General features: G+C 44.2%; 1 protein-coding gene across 1 annotated transcript; it reads left to right on the top strand.

Annotated features, from left to right (window-relative positions):
- Window positions 1–1,003: 1,003 nt before the first annotated feature.
- Window positions 1,004–21,591, top strand: slc22a31 (solute carrier family 22 member 31). The gene is made up of 9 exons (XM_015953346.3): window positions 1,004–1,593; window positions 15,252–15,355; window positions 15,457–15,611; window positions 17,305–17,473; window positions 18,360–18,505; window positions 20,218–20,326; window positions 20,444–20,658; window positions 20,791–20,902; window positions 20,978–21,591. The coding sequence occupies exons 1-9, from the start codon at window positions 1,162–1,164 to the stop codon at window positions 21,414–21,416; spliced, it is 1,881 nt and encodes a 626-aa protein (XP_015808832.1). The 5' UTR covers window positions 1,004–1,161; the 3' UTR covers window positions 21,417–21,591.
- Window positions 21,592–21,629: the final 38 nt, after the last annotated feature.

The raw sequence follows: 21,629 nt of genomic DNA, 5'->3' as shown, positions 1-21,629 counted from the left end.
CAGCTGTTGTTGATTTCCTGCAAAAAATGAAAAAAATTAAGGAAAAATGCAAAAAATATATATAAAAATGACAAACTGAACATGAGTGTAGGTTGGGGGGGGCTAAAACTGAAAAGTAAAAATTCTAAATTGTTATTTTCTACGTTGCATGTACAGAGAGCGCGAGAACTGCTGTTGTTCCTCAGAGATTATGTTCGTTAATAAAACTTTAAAATATTACCCACCCTTCTCTGGTTTTTCTGTGTTGGCTTCCTCTGGCCTTACCTGAAAGCTGTATTTTCAAACACTTTTATTATTAATGGCAGAACTAAAAGGATATTGTTCAAAACATTGTGGGGAGTCGGGTTAAGTGTCTTGCCCAAGGACACAACAGCTGCTACAGACGGGGCTTGAACCTGCAACCCTGTTACTGGGTGGGCTCTTGAGTCCTCTGCTACCCGAGTCACCTCACTTGGCTGAAATCAGATGTTTATTTTGAACTTTATTCAATATTATGTTCAATAATGTTTTAGTTGCTACAAATGTTCTGAAGGGGAAACAAAACTAACATTTATTCATCTCACTGCTGCTGTGTCACCAGGTTTAACTCGTTCTAAGTCACGAGCCTTAGGGTTTCCCAGAAAGATCACCTGTTGACTTTCCCTGTGTCATGTTTCAGGGATGGATGAGGCCGAGTCAACTGCTGAGAAAGGTTTATGTGCACCAACCGTCTCCAAATATACAGCACAGATGATCCCAGCACAACGGCAACAAAAAGTCCCCTTGTTGCTAACTAAAACGTGATTTTAGGGCCCTAAATGTTCAGTTTTCAGAGTATTAATGTTGGTAAATAAAGATGTTAATGTTTCAGGTTTAATGCATTTCAAAGACGTATACTTTAATTCTCAGACAGACTTGTGTGTCTCGTGGCCATGTTTTTTTTGGGGGGGGGGGGGACTGATCACCTGCATCATGGGAAATGAAGTACTCTGCAGAATAGATCTCATGGATCAGTGGGGCCGAAGGAAAAGATGCGATAAGAGGGATCAAACACACTGACCCTGAAATCATCACAGCAGCAGATGTCAGAGGTTGGCGCGTGACCCTCACGCCACGCCCACGTCTCGTGCCTCTACCTGTTGCTTTGTCGCGCGGCGCAGCTGTGGACCAGCGCGAGCTGCTATGGCCACGGGACAGTCAGCCAGCCCCAACGCTCGTCTTCTCATGGACTACGAGACTAAGATTCTCCCTCACGCCGGCGGCTACGGGCGCTACAACAGACTTGCGGTCGTGTTCAGCTGGTTCCCTTCTTTCGCCGTCACGCTGAACCTGTTCAGCGACGTTTTTTACACATTGATCCCGGACACGTACCACTGCAAGCCGGACCCGAGCCTCCTGCCGTCAGCCTTCCTCCCAAGTAACTTGACCAAGCAGGACTACCTGGACCTGACTATTCCCTGGGTGAACGGCTCCGGCCTCAGCCACTGCGAGCTCTTCAAGTATCCGTCCAACACGTCGGACCTGTCCGGGGGAGCTCCGCGGGAGAGGGTGTCCTGCACCAGGGGCTGGGAGTACTCCGCGGTGGCGGGGCTCCATAGCAACTTTGTCACCGAGGTAAGAAGGGTCGACCGATGTGGATTCTCAGTGGCCGATTTCGGTTTAGAAAAACAAGGACAACCGATTAATGTGTTTTGTCCATGTTATTTTTTATAGTTAGTTGTCTTTGCTTAAGCCATTACATCACTGGTTAGTGACACAGTTGAGAGGAAATGCACACATTTTCAGTTAGAATCCTACTGGTTTGGTACACAGGATTAGGACTTGTAACAAGTTTAATGTAAGGCAGGTCATGTGTGTACAATTCAACTGCAAACTGATGTTTTGAAAGAAAAATTACCTTAACTAACATTTTAGGATGTTTGGAAACCAAACACTGTTTTTTTTAAAGTAGCAGGAACAAAGTAGTCCACTAAATATTGGTGGGGATGTGTCCCTAGTGTCCTCGGCTGAAACGATCTCAGTAATTGGCCAAATATACAGAGGGGTTAGCTGCTAACAGATTTTTTCCCCCAAAAAAGTTTGCATATTTACAAACCCTCCTCAGAAACATCAATGAAAAGGCATGGTTAGCTGTTATGATGGCTTAAGCATTAATAACATTTATGTGCAAAAGATGAAAATCAAAAGTTTTAATAATTCTCAGTTATCAAGCTCTTTTATTGTGAAGCATTGGTCTTTTACTAACTCAGGTGATTTTAGATAAACATAAAAAGTAGCGGTGCACCGATCTATTGGCCCCGATCTTGTTTTTGTTTTTTTGTTTTTTTCCAAGATCAGTGATCGGCCAAAACCTGCAATCGGTGCACTCCTAGTTAATGTTAAAGCAAATCATTGCTATAGAATATTTTTTTGGACAAGTGTGTTAAAACAGGTACAAAAAGTTTGTTTTCAAAATTAGTAAAATGAAAGTCTAAAGGAACAAATATGATTTTATGCAATGCTAGATATGTTCATTTATATTTGAGAACATTACCTCATGTCAAGTTAAAAATGGTATTGTTTTATGAGTATTCATTTTGGTTTTCACAATAAAAGGAAATTGAAACATTGACATAATCTGCATTTAGTTGAGACAAAATCGGTATCGACAAGTCAGCTTTTTTTTTTCAAGATTGTGATCGGCCAAAAACTGCAATTGGTGCACCCCTAGTAAAAAATGATTTAGCCTCTCATATTTAGGATAATTTGAATGTTTATCACCATGTGCAATTTTGTTGAATCATGTGATCCACCGTTGTTGGTTTTTTGCTACCGATAAGAACCGAGTTCGGTTAAACTGCCGGTTGTATTCACTGTTGCTTTGTGAGTTTTAGCTGATTAAATGATGTGGGTTTGCCTGAAGGTGTTTATACAGCTGTGCCAGTTGACCTTACATGTGTGGGGAGCTTTCCAGTCAATGTTGGCTAATGCTGAAATGAGCCTTTCTAACTTTGTTACCCAGACTCTTTTTCCCTGTCCGTTATCGGCCTCCCAGGGTTATCGTTAGCGGCCCTGTCTGCTTTAAAGTCCAGCTCTGAGTGGGAAAAGAAAACAGGATCATGGGGTTTGCATTAAAACACGAGCTCTGTTGCACAGGGGGCAGCAGTAGTTGGTTGAGCGGGTTGTCCAGTAATCGGAAGGTTGCAGGTTCGATCCCGGCTCCAATTCTGCTGTTGTGTCCTTGGGCAAGACACTTTACCCTCCTTGCCTGCTGGTGATAGTCGGAGGGGCCGGTGGCGCCTGTGCTCGGCAGCCTCGCCTCTGTCAGTGCGCCCCAGGGCAGCTGTGGCTACATCGTAGCTCATCACCATCAGTGTGTGTGAATGGATGAATGATACACTGTAGTGTAAAGCGCTTTGGAGTCCTTACTCTGAGAGGCGCTATACAAGTGCAGGTCATTAATCATCATTTATCACACAACGGTCTGCTGCTGCTCTCAGACCTGGTGTTTACTTTCATCGTCTTGTTGTGCAACAAGCATAAACAAACATCTTAATCTTCCTTTTCGGCTGCTTGTTCCATCCCAGTCTGCAAATATTGACAACAGACCCTGACAAAACATTTGTGTCTTTTGTAAACGTATTACTTAGCAGCAAAGATCCAGACGCGTTGAAACATGAGTTGTGTTTACATCTGCAGTGGAAAGCTGCAGGGCACAGATTCCCAGATTATTGCCCCTTCCTCTCCTTGATAAATTGTGATGCATGGGAAGTTTGAAGCCTCTGTGTTCCTTCCGGAGATCCTGAACACTTCCTCCTCAGCAGCGGCTTCCTCTGTCCATGATGTCACTTGCAGGGTCAAAGGAAATTTTGAGCAACAGGAAGCCTTCTCTCAGGACAATGCTGTTGGAACAGGGATCAGGCAAAGGGAATGGTGAAGCTTGTGACTTTCTTACTTTGCATTAGACATGTTGTTCTTTTTTATCTTCCTTTTTTTCTGCACCTGAAGCAGAGCCGGTTCACCGCAAATACATTTCACTAAAATCCATTTGTTGGTTCGTGAGTTGGTCAAAAATACAACCGCACACAAACAATTAGCTAAATCCTTAAATGCTGAAGTAATGATTTTTGTACATATTTCTGCATGTTTTTATAGTCATCCATGTTTGGAATTCCTCTGCTGTCTAAATTTGTTTTAGGGTCTGGGAAACGGCAGAGAACATCTCAGCTAGTGGGAGCTAACCGTTAGCGTTAGCAACTCCACCTGGCAGAACTCCTCCAGGCTTGTGTTAATTGTGGAGATAGAACGTCAACGCTGCAGAGCAAAAGGAGTCAGTGGTATAGTCATTTTGCTGTTATCCAATTAGAGGAGACATGTCCAAATATCAGGAAATAAGAGTCCAAATCCTGTCGTCTGAAACTGAGCTCTGGTGTGGCTTAATTCTAGTTCCTGAAAAAGGTGCACCAGAGCTCTTTTTCCCAGAGGCATTCATTCCTAATTAGGGATGCACCGATACAGATATCGGGCCGAAATTAACAAATACCATGAGCTGATACCAATGCAATTGCATGAAGTGGCTTCACTGTAACGTGTCATTTCTCTTCACCTAATATTTTGGTTTTGTGATAATTTACATTAATATATTTTATTTTTTTATCTACCTCGGTCTTTTCCTGTTGAAAGCAGAGAAGAAAATAAATTGTGTGGTAGAAGGATTGGTAATCGGTATCGGTGAGTACTCAGATCCAAGGATCGGTATCGTATCAGTTTGGAAAAAAGTAGCATCTGTGTATCCCTATTCCTAATAGAGAGCGCTGCAAATGTATTGATTAAACGAGTGAACCAAATCCTTAAGCTTTCACAATGTCGCTGTTTCTGTAAACCTATAAAGCTTTTATACGGTTAAATTATTTTCAACCATTAAGATTTTAGTTTTTCTCCATTAACACGATTTAACTGTAGTTCAGTACTTGTCCGTGCAACAAACCAGCAGACGGAGGAGGACGGGATAGAAGTTTCCACCGAGCAGCTCTTTCTCCTCTAACATAATAACTGCTGTCAGCAGGCTTCTTAATTTGATGAGGAGCAACATGGTCTGCATTCCTGTCCGTTCACAAAGATCTCTATCTGTGCAGGGCTGCTGGTTTCTGCATGTTATGTCATCTCTTTCCATAGAGTGCAGCGTGTCAGGGATGAGTTGTTCATGCCGCGTCTTTCAGGGTTTTAAAGTCTGCCATCCGCTTTTCTTGGGTGTGGGGGTTTAGTCTTCTTCATTTGAACTTTTTGTTTTGTGTTTAGTGTTTTGTTGTTGCTACTGCTGCACATTTGGATCAAGCTCTAATTTTATTTAGACATTCTCCCAAACAAAGCATCCAGTGGTTAGAATTGGCCTGTATGATTCAGTGATCAGCCAATCAGAGGCTCAGATTGTTTTATTTTTTTCTTCTGTTTGTTTTTGTTGTAGTTCAAGAACGCATCAGTGCCAACCAGTATTAAAACAAATCCGATCTTCTTTCCCCAGTCTCTGAACTCGCCGTTGCGGAGTGTTATTTTCAGTAGCAACAACAGATTTTCCTTGTGGTTGTATTCCTCCCCCCCAATAATAATTTACAAGTAAATCCGAATTGGGGCTGGGCAATAAGTCGAAAATGTGTCGCTATCGAAATTTCTGACTCTTATCGAGATAAATTTTCCCATGTCAATATATCTTATAATAAAAAATAAAAAGATGTGTGTAGGTTGGCAGCGTTTATGTCCCTTTAAGAAGCTGCACCACCTTGAGTCACATAAAAAATGTGACTCAACGTAGTGCACCTGACAGCCCCATCTAGTGGACAACTTTTGTTTCTGCGCTTACCTGTAGTTATCGTCCATTCATCGTTATCGAGGTGAAATCCTCAATATATCTTGATGTTGATTTTAGGCCATATATCACCCAGCCGTAATCTGAATAAAACCGTTTTAAGGTATTCAGTTGTTTAATCAACAAAGGTTAACAAAGTCAGCATTGACTGGTCAAATCTATCCAGGTATCAGAAATTGGTACTGGCCATGAAATCCAGAGACCAATGTTTGTGCATCTTTAGTTTGATACCCAGTATTTTAGGGTTTAGTTTGTTTTAATATGGCTTTTTGCAATTTCAAAGTGCCAAAGTTTATAAATCACCCAGTGGCACAGGCCCAAAATACATGTGATCTCCTTCCAGTATCTATGCCCAGCAGGGCTCTGAGATCCTTAGGGAACGGTCAGCTGGTAGAACCTCGGGTCAGAACCAAACGGGGTTAAGCTGCTTTTAGCTACTATGCTGCACACAGATGGAATCAACTTCCTCATGACCTCTAACGTGCCCCAAATCTAGTTACCTTTAAATCGGAGTAGAAAACGTTCATGTAGCTTTAAAACGAGCCTTTAAACAAGTTTCTTGTACTGCACCTTCTGCATGGTAACTTCTCACCCTTTTTTGTTCTTAAATCTGAAATTAATTTCTGTGTTTTTTTAATTGTGCTGTCACATTGATTGTAATGTTCTTGCTATTCTTGCTTATGGAAAGCATATTGAATCGCTCCTGTGTATGAAATGGGTTTTATAAATAAAGCTGCTTTGCCTTATTACACTTGATATGTGGCCAAAATGTATTTATCAATGAGACTAATTACCCTAATTTACTATATTTTCAGAAAACAAAATTCCAAATATGAGTCAGTTCTCCTTTTAAAAGGTGTAGTGAAGACTAAGAGCAATAAAAATCAAAGTATTTTTTATTTTAATTTTACATTTTTAAAATGTTTACTTTGAAAGTTTTTACTGTGCTTGTGAGTTTTATCTGTAAAAACGCTTCTTCTAAATGCACCAGTAGGGCCATCAAAAAATAAAAAAATAATCAACAATCTGTTTTTCCATTGATGGCTGGTGTGCTCTGGGTTAAATTTACTTTGTTGTTTTTTAATGTAATTAACTTAAGCAGCTTTGACCATGTCCCTTTTTGGAGTCCCTGGGACGAGTGCTAGATAGTGCTCCATCAGGGGACTTCAATGCTCACGTGGGCAATGACAGCATGACCTGGAGGGGTGTGGTTGGGAGGAACCTGATCTGAACTCGAGTGGTGTTTCGTTATTGGACTTCTGTGCAAGCCGCAGTCTGGCCATAACAAACACCATGTTCGAACATAAGGATGCCCATCAGTACACTTGGTACCAGGGCAGCCTAGGTCGCAGGTCGATGATAGATTTTGTAGTCGTATCATCTGACCTGCGGCCGTATGTTTTGGACACCCAAGTGAAGAGAGGAGCGGAGCTGTCAACTGATCACCACCTGGTGGTGAGTTGGATCAGATGGCAGGGCAAGATGCCGCGTAGACCTGGCAGACCCAAACGCATAGTGAGGGTCTGCTGGGAACGCCTGGCAGAAGAACCTGTCAAGACGGTCTTCAACTCCCACCTCCGGCAGAGCTTTGTCCGCGTCCCGAGAGCAGTGGGGGACATTGACTCCGAGTGGGCCTTGTTCCACTCTGCGATTGTTGAGGTGGCTGTTGCTAGCTGTGGTCGCAAGGTGGCCGGTGCCAGTCGTGGTGGCAACCCCCGTACCCGCTGGTGGACACCAGAGGTTCGGGGAGCCATCAGGCTGAAGAAGGAGGCCTACAGGGCGTGGCTGGTCTGTGGGTCTCCGGAGGCAGCAGACAGGTACCGGATAGCCAAGCGGGGTGCAGCAGTGGCAGTTGCAGAGGCAAAATCTTGGGCGTGGGAGGAGTTTGGTGAGGCCATGGAGAAAGACTCTCGATCGGCTCCAAAGAAGTTCAGACAAACTATCCGGCGCCTCAGGAGAGGAAGGCAGCAACTCGCTCACACTGTTTACAGTAGGGATGGGGAGCTGCTGACGTCAACTGGGGCTATAGTTGGACGGTGGAAGGAATACTTTGAGGAGCTCCTCAATCCCACCTACAAGCATTCCGAGGATGAACCAGGACTGGGAGGCCTGGGGATGGACTGTCCAATCTCGGGGGCAGAAGTTGCTGAGGTAGTCAAACAACTACACAGCGGCAGAGCCCCAGGGGTGGATGAGATTCGTCCTGGGTATCTCAAGGCTATGGATGTTGTAGGGCTGTCGTGGTTGACACGTCTCTGCAACATTGCGTGGTCATTGGGGGCAGTTCCTGTGGAGTGGCAGACCGGGGTGGTGGTCCCCATCTGTAAGAAGGGTGACCTGAGGGTGTGTTCTAACTATAGGGGGATCACACTCCTCAGCCTCCCTGGAAAGGTCTACACTAAGGTACTGGAGAGGAGGGTCCGATCGATAGTTGATCGGGTTGGTTCGCGGCTGAGTGTGAAGCGGCTGGGATGAGGATCAGCACCTCCAAATCTGAGACCATGGTTCTCGACTGTAGGGCTGCAACAACGAATCGATAGATTCGATGAAAATCGATTACTAAAAGCGTTGGCAACGAATTGCGTCATCGATTCGTTGTGTCGCACAACTCTTCCAAAAGCGCCCCCCCACCCCCCCCACCCCCCCCGCCCGCCGTTGCGCACAGACCAGAGCAAGTCAGATCAGCGCGAGGGAGAGCCGCAGATCAGCGCGAGGGAGAGCCGGCAGATCAGCGCGAGGGAGAGCCGCAGATCAGCGCGAGAGAGAGCCGGTACCGGCAGATCAGCGCGAGAGAGAGCCTGCAGACTTGCGCTGCTGCGAACCGGTTCCGCATTGTTGCACAGCGATCCAGGCAGCTGCTTCCAGCGCACGGTCCATTCTCAAAGTGGCGCAACCAAAAAACTATAATTAGCACACGATCGTTCTTGTCTGCACATGTTCTCTATTTTCTGTCTTATTTGTGCCTGAAGCGCGCTACTGCGGAGCTCATCACCTGTGCTGTGGTGATGTCACCTCACGCAGCATCGAAAACGCGCTCTGCGCTTTGCGGTCAGGAGATCCCTTTGATCTGCTCAAAAGTAACTGATGAGGTGAAAAGGTAAGAATCCAGGCAACAGATTTTCTGGAGAATTATGAGGAGATGCAGGAAGATGAGAGACAGACAGGACAGGAAAATAGTTAAATAAAAACAAGAAAACAAAGTAAAATGTAGGTAGATTTATCTCCACTACACGTTTTTACCAGTAAAAAACAATAAGTTATACACGTCATATTTATACATCTGATACAATTCAGATCACCTTCAAAACTCAGTCACACACCCAGGGCCGTTTCAAGACATTTTGGGGGCCAAGGCAAAATGCCCCCCCCCCCCCCCCCCCCCCCCATAACTGGGCTCCCCAGAAGCCTCTGTGTAATCCATACCCTCTCCAGGAGTGTTAGTAAAATCCCCTCAGACATTACTGACATGTTCTAATATTATCAGATGAAAAACTAAATTATCAGATGAAAAACTAAATTATCAGACATGCTGTCTCATCTGCTTCTTTTATAAACTTGCAAAAAGTAACAAAACCATTTGAAAGCCACTATTTGTGGATTCTCTGAAAGTTTCCATGGAGTGTGTGACAACTTATTTTTTCATTGATCCTATCGTCTAATCTCACAGCTGAAACAAGCATCCTTAATAATCTGTGCACAGGAAGCTTACCGATGCTGTAGTAAAACAAAAGGTATAATAATTTATTATTAATAAAACCTTGTTGCAGCACTAAAGCATAAAAATGAGATTTTGCATTAAATATGCAAAATATTTACATAGGAATTGTTTTAGAGCCCTTTAATTGGCAGAATCTGATATTAATTTAGTTCTTACAAAAAATGGGTCCCAACATGGTTTGTGTGGCGTTGCCATAGTGTGATGCCATAGGCACAGATCCCCTGTCCTCTTGTTTGGAAATGGAAATATGGTCACCCTATATTAAACAAACTGTCCACCCGGGCTTTTGCGCTGCAGAGAGACGCTTCGCTGCCTACGACTGAACGTCAGTTGAGAGTCAGTCTCATGCAGACTGACCAATGAAGAGAGGGCCTCAAGTTAAGACCCTCTCCTCATTGGTCAGTCCACACGAGGTGGGTCAAAGGTTACTCTGGGCAGGTTACCTGTTGTCAGGCATTCAAGTATTGAGTATATTTACTGTATATTACAGTAAAATATTCTGTATGTGACCACATTATGGTGATCCTTGGGTCTTGATGATGGAGCCCTTGAATATTGTTGCCTAGGGTACAACAAAGTGTTAATCTGGCCCTGGTTCCGCCGTCACATTCCCGCAGAAACTGGTTGATCACACCGGGGCCAGACTACTAGCATGTGGTTTTACAACCACAATGTCCTCGGAAGCAAAAACGCTTTTAAAAGGGAGGGAGGAGTCCTAACTGTTGCTGCAGGCGTGTTGTGTGAGAGTGCAGTTATATACTGGTTAATATATTTTTGGGTTCAGTTGCTTTCATGTGGCCTAATGTGAGTCTATTTGGGATCACTGGAATGATCAGCAGCATTTCTTGATGTGACTTTATGGCAGTTGCCCAGGGTATCATCGCAAGGAGGATGGCATTCATTTACTTTTGTTTTATTTGGTATTTTTTCAGTCATTTTTGGAAATGGTGATCAATTTTGATTAATTCACAGCCTATGTTTAATTACATTTAAAATAAATGTCAACAGATGAGATCAAACAAAACAGATGAGAATTGCCCTTAAGCTGTTTAACTTGGACCAAGCATTTTAGGTCACAGATAGATGTAGCTTAGGGTCTCTGTCTATACACCTTATAAGACAATTTAGGTGATGGCATGTTGTTTTACTGCTATTGAACTGTTTTCTAATAATGTTGTGTTAAATAAAGTGAAGGAAGGAGAGAAATAACGTTTCCCTAGCAGTTTTTAAAAATTTCCCCATGTAATCCGATTAATCGATTAATCGTGTCGAGACCCCGTCCGATTAATCGATTATCCAAATAATCGTTTGTTGCAGCCCTACTCGACTGGGATAGGAGCGCTTGCCAACTCCGGGTCAGGAGAGAGGTCCTACCTCAAGTGGAGGACTTTAAGTATCTCGGGGTCTTGTTCACGAGTGAGGGTAGGAGTGATCGGGAGATCGACAGGCGGATTGGTTCGGCGTCTGCAGTGCTGCGGACACTGAGCTGATCTGTCGTGGTGAAGAGGGAGCTGAGCCAGAATGCCAGGCTCTCGATTTACCGGTCGATCTACGTCCCAGTCCTCACCTATGGTCATGAGCTTTGGGTAATGACCGAAAGAACGAGATTGTGGATACAAGCGGCCGAAATGAGTTTCCTCCATAGGGTGGCCGGGCTCAGCCTTAGAGATAGGGTGAGGAGCTCGGACATTCGGGAGGGACTCGGAGTAGAACCGCTGCTCCTCCAGATCGAAAGGAGTCAGTTGAGGTGGTTTGGGCATCTGGTCAGGATGCCTCCTGGACACCTCCCTGGGGAGGTGTTTCGGCATGTCCTGCCGGCAGGAGGCCCCCGGGTCGACCCAGGACACGTTGGAGAGGTTACATCTCCAATCTGGTCCGGGAACGCCATGGGGTCCTGCCGGAGGAACTGGTGGAGGTGGCCGGGGAGAGGACGGTCTAGAGCTCCCTAGTTGGGATGCTGCCCCCGCGACCCGGATAAGCAGAGGAAGACGACGACGACGAGCTTTGCCCATAGTTGTTTCTGTTTGCCTTTTGCATTCGTTCTGCAGAAGCTTCTTCAGCTGTTGTTACAGAGACGTGGTACAGGTGAAGGTGTTGAAAACATAACAGATGGAAAAGTGCACGTGTTGGTTTATAGTGGATGGAGCTTCCTCAGTAATTTATCCTGGAGAAAAGGAACACTGGTTGAATTGAAAGAATAAGAGCAGCAGCTCACAGGAGGTTCTTAAGAAGAAACTACTTTTATCAGTGATCTGGGGTTTTATTAAGGGAGTGAGGAGGAGGCTCCCTGCACAAAACCCAGAAAAAAGCTGCAGACGTATATTGTGTCAAATCCAATTTTTGAGGAAACCATCTAATGATTATTGGACACAGTAACACAGAAATGCTTTCAGCTTCATCTGCAGAGCATTCTGCTTGAAGCTGGGATCTGTAATGGAACCAGTGCTTTTTACTAAAGTAATTTTTTGCAGAAAAGTACTTAAAAGATTAGCAAAAATCTACTATTCTGTCATTTAATTACATCTTTACCAGAATGTTGTTTGAAGTGTTTTGAGGAGAAATGGCAGCACCCCCCTGTTTTTTTTTTTTTTTTGTAACTGAACTAAGTTTAAAGAGGCAATGTGTTAGCCTGGCAAGCCAGACTAAATAAATGTATTATTTAGTCTGGCCATGCTCCACTGACGGCTCTTGGTTGTGGGGCGGGTTCTACCGTTGTCTTTCAAATGATCTCCGCATTCCACTGGACAATGAATGTGACGTACTCTTGTTTCACTCTGTTGCATCATCCCACCCACCAGGCACATAGAGGGCCCTGATTGGCCCACAAAGCGGATAAAGCTCTGTGATTTGTTCACTAAGCAGGTAGAGCACTATGATTGGCCCACCATGATGGACCAATCACAGCTCTTTATGTGTTTGAAACCCCTCTACAGAGCTGTGATTGGCTAGCCAGAGTCCTGGTAGGAGCTGCTGAGGTTCCAATGGAGCGTGCCTAGACCATTCTTTGCAAAGCAAGAATTTGGTCTAGTTCACTAGGCTAGCAATGTGTAGTTTTTACCCTTAATCTCTGGAGATATCCATCAAAATGTTGTTGGAAATTTTGGCGGCTTTGTAACATTTAACCATAGAAATCGGGTCAGAAACACATGGGAGCTGGTGTAAGTCTTTGGGCGACGCCATGTTTCCTTCTACGGGAGCCCGTGAGAACAAAATACATTTACTGATTTGCGACAAACGGTTAAAAAACTTTCACCATTAGTAAATGTTGATTTATACATCTTTGTTTGTCGCCAGTGATGAAAGGGAATCTGATGTGCTTATGGTTGTGCTTCCAGGGATTTTTGACCCTAATGGCCATCCGTTGGTAAGGTGTTACTCCAGGGTTTCCTTTACATAGGCGTAGCCGTGGCGGCCCGCCACGGCTGAAATCCCGCTAATTTCCCGAAGAAGCAGCGGGAACTACTATGTTGTCGCTTGTGATCACAGCCGGCGGGCAGCAAGGAGGAGCAGGCAGGGCAAGGTGAAGTTACAGCATGAGTTGCTGAGTTTAAAATTAGAAAGGTAGCAGTGGATATAATGCTTTTTGGTTTACATGTTTCAATAGCATTAAGATAAATGAGTGTTGACGATCTTGACAGGGTTTCCTCTGGTGCTTATTAGGCCAGGTTCTCCTCCCCCCACCAGGCTAAGCATCACTTATTCATGTAAAATGTATTTATTTTTTCGTGTCTGACTTTAACCGCATCTAATACTGTATTACGGCGTGAGCGCAACAGCGACAACTTAAGATCGATGTGTGAGCAGCCTGAGAGGTCGGGTGTTTTCATCTGAACCCTTAAAACCTCCAGCAGGCTACGCTGCACTATTGACGTGTTAGCGCGCAGCGCTAACAACTTAGCGACGTGACATGTCTCGGAGAAAGCGTAAAAACACGTTGGACGCTTCTCTGAAGCGGGAAAATAACACTTCTTCTTAAGCAGAGCACGACGTCGCCTCGGCTCGTTCACCCTCTGCCGAGCTGGACTGAGCTCGATAATATTGACTCAGCACAGCCACTGGGTCATTGGAGCTGCCCCGTGACTGCCTGATGGAAAACCAGAAGGTTTCATCAGACTCGTAAAGTTTCTTGTTTTTGCTGGGACCCCCTGTATTTTACCACTCCCTCCTGCAGTCTTCCCCTATTAAAATTTAAAATGATTCTGTAAATTCGTGTATCAATAGAAAAAATCTCTGCCTCTGCCAGCTGCAGTAAATGTAGTCTCCAAATAATAAATAAGAGGTGCATTCATCCGTGAATCTCCTTTGACCCGCATTAGTGATATTTTCAGCACCAGAACAGTGAAGCAAAGAAACAGATTCCTGAGTTTGTTAGTAATTTTATTTATTAGGTGCATCTGACCTGTTCTATTTATCTCTAAAATGAGATCAAATCAGTGCTTCTATGGGTTGTCTCCTCTCTGCACTATAGAACATTTTACTTTGTTACAGATGTGTCATAATCCCCCCCCCCCCCCCCCCCAACGCCACAGCTGGAAAAATTCCTAGGGGAAACACTGTACTCCAACACAAAAATACTGCTTGCTTACAATGATTTAGGTATGTACTGCCCCTATCGCCAGGGAAAATACACACAATCCCTTTAAAGGACTCGAATCTGATTGAATTCAGTTGATATTAGTTTTATTGGGACCAAGTGTGATTGATTGGCTCCATGAATAGTTTAAACTCAGCTTTTTCTTGTGGATTAACTAAGCTGAGTTAGGGGATTATGACATCATTTAGTGGGACATTTTGGAAACCGTGAAGGTATGAAATTTTTCAGGATAGATTAAAGATTTGGGGTTCCTTTTTTAACCCAGTTATTTCTCACCAACAGTTAAGTTTTACAAAAGACGCAAAACCAAACCTCTCCCTGCCCCGCTGCACTGCATCAAACTCAATAAAAACACAGAAAATAAGTTCACGGTGACACAAAATTACAAAAAAAAAATCTGTTTTAAAAAAAATTCCATCAAAAAAAAAACAATGCAAATGGACTACTGCACAGTATTGAAATTATTAGTTGATCCCCTCATAGCATTTCTAGTCTTCTCCAGGTGCGTGTTAGGGATGCACCGATATGATACTGGTATCGGTGCCGTTACAGATACTGATACCAGTATCGGTATCGGTAAAAGTTAACAGATACCAGTAACTGATACCAATGCAGTTGTTTGAAAGTGACTTCACTGTAACTTATCATTTCTGTTCACCTAATATTTTAGTTTTGTGATCACTTATATTACTTTTTATCTACCTCACAGTCTTTTCCTATTGAAAACAGAAGAAAATAAAACCTGTATTCCAGTTCATTGCATTTTTTGTGTGGTAGAAGTATCTGTATCGGTAATCGGTATTGGCGAGTACTCAGATCCAAGTATCGGGATCGTATCGGTTTGGAAAAAAGTGGTATCGTTGCATCCCTAGTGCGTGTGAGACATAATCTCACATTTTGACCTTAATTTAAAACTAAACTGGACCCAGGCTGCAGATGCAGGACAAAACGGGTCCTAGTTCTAGTCTCTCAGGTTTCTGGGTGGAATGTCATCCAGCAGCTTCACTTCCTCTCTGATAAACCTTTAGCTACTCTCGGCAGCGTTGCCCTCTGGCCTGTTTTACCGTATCTGTTTCACTTTGGGGGGATGTAAGTTGACCTGTTCTCTTCCTCTCCAGTGGAATCTGGTCTGCAGCGATTACTGGAAGATCCCCCTGCAGCATGTCTGTTTCATGACAGGATGGATTGTGGGATATATATTTTTGGGGACGTTGTGTGACTGGTGAGTAATAATCCCAAAAGTCTCCATGTTGTTGCTAAGTTACATTCAGAGTCTTTCTCATTGGGCTGGTTTCTGACGTCATCGTGACTTTTCCTCCTCAGGTTGGGCCGCCGGCGAGGTTTCCTCCTCTCCGTCAGCCTGTCCAGTCTGTTTGGCGTGGCCGTGTGTCTGTCCAGCAGCGCCGTGATGTTCCTGCTGCTGCGTCTCTGTCAGGGCGCCATGCTCGCCGGCGTCTTCGTGTCCTCGTACATTATTAGTGAGTGTTCTGTAGTCAACCCTTTAGATCAGAGTGCACTTTATTGTCCCCGTGCCTTGAGATTTGATCATTTATTGGGTTAAATTAAAAAAAATAAAACAGCTCAGCTCAATTGAGCTCACCTTGAGCTACAGCTCAATTAATAAAATACGACAAGCTCTGAGAGGCCGTGATGAGTAATTCGTGGTCTTCGCTGTATATCTAACAGAAGCCGCTGCTTCATTTGGGGGAAAGTCCCACAATAATCTCAGTATGAGTCTCACGTACTTCTGCGAGGATGACTTCACTGTTGCACAAAGACTGATGCTCTGGATGTGCAAGTGATGAATCACAGCCCTGGAGTCCAACCTCTTCACATTGAATGCTCTGTGCTGAACCATCTCATCAGTAGCAGATAAGAGTTCACACAGAAGCAAATTACAAGTCCTTATCATCAGAAAACACAATCGGTTCAAATAACACTCCATCCCGTTAGTGCTGACTGCTGAGATTCCCGAACTCGACCTGGATTGGTTTAAAGTGTATGCCTTGGTGACTCACACCAATCTACATCACCATTATACCAGCATGTCGGTGTTTAATAAAGCAGAAAGGTCTCCAGATCACATCTGGAAACGATCTGTAGTTTACTCCATCTCTTCTCTTGACCTCGTTTTTCAGACGACTTTATAACAGATTACTTCTGTGAGATTCGACTCACTCAGTCACCACAAATAGAATAAATCAGTTACTTGCATTTGATTTTATCCGCCCTCGAGACCAGAGGACAGTTAATCTCATTAGGGTGGTGCTGCATTTTTAAGCTATTTCCCTCAGGGTCATAATAAAGTGACTTTAAAAACATAAATATGATACAGACAAATGTATTCATGAGTCGTCTGTTCATTTTATTTCATCTGAATCGAGCAGTTTTAGACTCCTGCAAGACTTTTATTTTAGCTTCTGAGGATTTCTGACCAGAAGTTACCATCAGCTTTGCTCCTACAGATGTTTTCATCCAGAATGTTCTGGTTTGTTATCAAACCCATCAGTGTGTGAAATGGTGAACAAGAACATTCCTGAGAGGGAAGATACGCCCAGGTGGTGAACGCTGGTACCAGTTCGGTTCTTCAACAATTTTCATCACTCAGACAGATGTTTGGCTGGGTGGAGTCGGGCCTGGAGGGGGGGGGGGGGGGGGTCTCGCTGCTTCACAAAGAGCAGAAAACAATAACAGGAGGGCAGAACTTAGGCAGGAAGCATGCACACACGCACGCACGCACACTCACACACACAGAGGAAGGAGGTGTTTAGAGAATCAGAGCTGAAGGAGGTTAAAGGTCACCAGAAATGAGCGGTTAGACAGACTCCAAAGGTTCAGATAACTTTAGTGTCTTTATTTAGCTTACTGATGGTGACTTTTGTAAGTTTACAAAAGTTTGTTAACATTTTACATTAAGTCCCATTATTGTTACTTAGTGCATTATTAGACATTAATAAACAAAGCTTTGTTATTAACTATTAAGCGTCCTTAAGGTTTGGACAAAGGACTGAGGGGGTGTCTGCTTAGTAATGCATTATATAATATGGTTAAGCAGTATTTAATAGTTTATTAATGCTTAATAATGCATTAAGTAACATTAATAAAGGGACCCTTATTGTGAAGTGTTACCAAGACTTTGTTTATTGATGATGTTTGTCTTTTCTTTCTCAGGGCTGGAGCTGAGTGACCCTCCCCATCGCCTCATGGTCACCATGGTCGGGGGCTTCTTCGCCGTGTCTGCAGAGCTGCTGTTGCCAGGCATTGCTGCTCTGAGCCGTGATTGGCCCGTTCTCCAGGCTCTGGCCACTGTGCCTCTGCTCCTGCTGCTTTCCTACTGGTGGTGAGTCAGTCGAGGCAGTTCAGACATCCTACACGTGATTTTATTATGTGGGGCGCTCGGTGCGTCAGCCCCAGACTTTTTATTATGAACTCAACTAAATCCTGCTGGAAAAAAAGTGTTGACTAATATTTCTTTGGGACTTCCTTTTGAAAAACTTCATAGTGACAGCCAGGTAGTGACTGAAACCTTCACAAGTCCAACTTCAGAAGAACAACAAACAGCTGTAAAACATCCATATTCCTTCATTTACACGAGAAACTCATTAATCTACTTTAAAGGGACACCTGGCAGTTTTTGCTTGCTTTTAGCGCCCTTTAGTGTCTGTTTAGTAGAACCGAAAGCAAAACTTATCTCCTGTGTGTTCGTCTTTTTAACACCTTCATCTGAAAGCTGAAATGTCTCCTCAGCCTTCATTAGTGTTTAGAGGAGCGATTCATCACTAAATTAAACAAATCAGCTGTGTTATTGATCTAAAACATGTAGGAAACGTGCTGGAAGCAGACAGCAGCGCCAGGTATGTCAGCTCCATTTTTTACCAAGTCCAGCAGACCGGCCCGGCACTCTAAAGTTGCAAATGCGGTATTCTGGCCACAGAGGGCGGTAGGGGTCTGAGTGACATTTCATTAACCCTGTAAAGGGTCATTTTAGTATATACTGGCTCAAGAAAAAGATTTAAAAATATGAAAAAGTTGCAAAGAATCCCAGTAAGTAAAAAAATCTGAAAGCCTTTGTAAAAGTGTGAAGATTTGTCCAAAAATGTTTATTGAAATCAGTTTTGCAGCAAAAAACAAAACCCTGCATATTTTGCATTTGATTAATTCCCCCTTTTCTCCTTGAACACAAAAAAGCTCATTTTGTTCAAATCTCGCTCATATGCTTTCCTCAGCTTTGCATCCATGTTTCCTGAGTCTCCTCGTTGGCTGCTGGCCACAGACCAGCTTCCTCAGGCAAAGAGCAGCCTCCAGGAATTTGCCACCAGGAATGCCGTTTGCCTGCAGGATGAGATGTACCCTGGGGAAATGCTGCTGTCAGGTAAAAACATGTGTTTCCACAAAATCACACATTTTTTTATTTGAACATCTAGGTATTGAAATTGGTCCTTCACTCATTTGGTTTAATGAGCAAATTGCAGGTTAATTTATTTTCTAATTCATATAAAACGCTGTCCAAAAATACTTTTAGAAATGCTTATTGTGGATATTTTGTTTTAAAATACACAGCAGCAGAGTTTTTCTAGTAAAAAGGGACCTTTCTCAGCAAAGCTTCTAAAACGCTTTTTTTCTAAATCTGAACGTCTGACGTAACGTAAGGGAGTCAAGCTAGACGCTGCCTCAGCTCAGTGTGGAGAGTGGCTAGTTTTAGGGTAGATGTTAGGTAGGTGTTTTCTAGTTTTGGATTGTGTTCATGTTGATAAACTATAGTCTGTGAAGGCTGTACCAACTCCAGCCTGTCCAGACATCGAGTCCACGGGTTTCCAGACAGGAGAAACAACGCCTCTATCTCCATGCCTGAGGGCATTTTGTGCAGCTGAAAAGACGGACGTCTGTAGCCCTCATCAGTCGGTACCGGGTCAGGGAAGTCTGCGCTGGGCTCCAGAGACCTGTAGCGGGGTTTAAAAAATTAAATTCGGATTTCTGGAGCTCAGATCACCATCAGAACCAACCACCAGAAGAGACGCGCAGCTCAGCAGGCCAGTGGAGCTGGTTTCTGGGTCAGAACCAGATCAGAACTGCCATCTAGACCACCAGGAGAGGATGATGTGCAGCTTTTAAAACTACCAGCTCGACTGGCTCACTGGTGTCTGGGTCGGATCCAGCTCACAGGAGCTGCATGAGCTCCAGAACCGGAGGACAGGCGTCTCTCTAAGCGCTAAGCTATGTTACGTGAACGGATATTAACGAGTATGAGACAGCTGACAGACGCTCATTGGTATTAATATTATTTTAACTGACCGATACTATTTTAATTGTCTGGTACATGATAGTAATCTGTACAATATTGTGATGTTAGCACACGAGTTTAAGCTAGCATCGTTAACTCACCTGCTCCCCCCCCCCCCCCCCCCCCGCTTGTCCTCAATCTCTCTGCTTTTGCCGATTGTTTCTCCCTCTGGTTTGTCTCTGCTCTCTGGGGCGTGCAGCAAACTCATAACTTTATGATTCTGGTCCATCATAAGTAGATTTATAAACATTTAAAGTTTCCTCTGCGTCAGAGCCGCCATCAGAATCCATATTTTTCTCTGGATTAAGCTAACAGGACTCCCTCAGCTGATGTCACTTGATTTAGCCAAAAAAACAAAAACATTTTCACACAAAAAAACTATAAAAGCCTAAATAATTCATGTATGTGTATAAAAACCGTTTAAAACGTGTTTCTAGCAGTAAAAGACCCAAACCTGAACTCCTGCACCGTGGTCTCAGAAAGTAGCATTTAGGTTCTGTACAGATTATTTCTCCAACAACACACCTGAAAGCAAATTAAAAGATTCAAAATGTTTGTAAAAGTTTTAATTTGTCAATCCAACTATTCACAAACCTCAGTTTACATCACAACAAACCATCCAACATAAAAATATGAGAAAACCCGTTTTGGCCAACAGGGGGCAGTGGCTCCTCTTGTTGGACATCCCTGGCTCTTGAGCTTCTCTCAACCAGCTGATAGCAGATGTCTTTAATTTGTCATAATGGATGATTCGCTTTAATTATACTTCCTCAAAGTGGTGATATTTGTATTTTATTTTGAAGAGATCGATTTGTTAAATGGAGAGGAGCGCCAGCCGAGGTTTTACTCTGTCCTGGAGCTGCGGCAGACTCGTGTCATCTGGAAAAACTGTCTCATTCTTAGCTTCACACTGTGAGTTTCTCTCCTTCATCAACTCCATTTCTGGTAAAGGAAACATAAATGTAACATTTTAGAGGGCAACAACCTGCGATAGTTTGTGTGTGGATGCCACTTTTTGCTCCTCTGCAGCTTCATCGGAACAGGAATCCAGTACTGTTTCACCAGGAACCTGCACATCCACTCCTCCAACTTCTACTTCACCTACTTCCTCCGAGTGATAACGGGAGCTCTGGCCTGCATCTTCATCTGTCTGTCTGTCAATCACTTTGGTCGGCGAGGAATGCTTCTGCTGTCTGCCATCATCACGGGGCTGTCGTCGTTGCTGCTGCTGGCCCTCACACAGTGTACCTACATTTCCTCCTCATGTTTGAACTGTCAGATAATAAAACTGAACACAGTCATGGATAGTTCTTCTTGTTTAGTGTCTCCACCAACGTGTGAGTCTCTGGTTTACTGAACTTGATTTCTCCTGTCAGACCTCCAAGGCGGTCTGGTGCTGGTGCTCTCTGTGGTGGGGTTGCTGTTCTCTCAGGCTCTTGCTATGCTCAGCGCCTTCTTCTCCTGTGAGGTGATGCCCACAGTGGTTCGGTGAGTCTCTTTACTCTGTTTCTGAACGAGAATGAGTTTTTAGTTGCTGTATTTCATATCATCTGTTTGTGTCAGAGGTGGCTGTTTCGGTCTGGTGATGGCAGCAGGTTGTGTGGGCATGGCTGCCTCCTCCCTGATGGAGCTCCAGAACAATGGCGGCTATTTCCTGCACCACGTCATCTTCGCCTCCTTCGCCGTCCTCTCGGTCCTTTGCATAATGCTCCTACCTGAGAGCAAACACAAGTCCCTCCCTGATTCTCTGAAGGAGGGCGAGAGCCAGCGGCGTCCGCCTCTCTTCCTGTCCCGACCCAACAGAGACCACCTGCCTCTGCTGCGTGCCCGGCCCCCCTCTTCCGAGTACAACCCCGATAATTATTCCCGCCTGGTTTCTGCCACCAGGAAGATGTTGAGCAAAGACAGTTTGCCGTACAGGATCGCTGCTCCGGTTGTTCCTCCTCTGCAGTCGAACGGAGACGCTCAGGGGACGGAGACACCGAGGGAGGTTGTGTTGTAGATTTGGGACCAGTACCGTCAGACTACCTCAGCCTGCCCTGATGAAGAGCAGACCTCAGCTGTGACTCCGTGCACCTTAGAGCAGCGGCTCTGCTGATCTTCTACACGTCTCCTTGTTCTATAAAAATACTGAAACTTCCTCTCTGGAGTTTTGTTGTCCAACGTTTTCTGTACGTTTCATTAATCCAACATAAAAATATGTGGAGTCACTTCC

The sequence above is a fragment of the Nothobranchius furzeri genome, chromosome 9 (genome assembly GCF_043380555.1).
Source record: "Nothobranchius furzeri strain GRZ-AD chromosome 9, NfurGRZ-RIMD1, whole genome shotgun sequence".
In the NCBI taxonomy this organism is placed as follows: Eukaryota; Metazoa; Chordata; class Actinopteri; order Cyprinodontiformes; family Nothobranchiidae; genus Nothobranchius; species Nothobranchius furzeri.
Note: the sequence above shows the minus strand (reverse complement) of the source record. Positions and strands in the feature narration are given on the sequence as shown.

Bases quoted from the DNA above. Each gene is read 5' to 3' on its own strand.
- slc22a31 (XM_015953346.3), top strand. From the start codon at position 1,162: ATGGCCACGGGACAGTCAGCCAGCCCCAACGCTCGTCTTCTCATGGAC. The intron at 20,327-20,443 runs GTGAGTTTCTCT...GCTCCTCTGCAG, and splicing joins CTCATTCTTAGCTTCACACT to CTTCATCGGAACAGGAATCC. The intron at 20,903-20,977 runs GTGAGTCTCTTT...TGTTTGTGTCAG, and splicing joins GTGATGCCCACAGTGGTTCG to AGGTGGCTGTTTCGGTCTGG.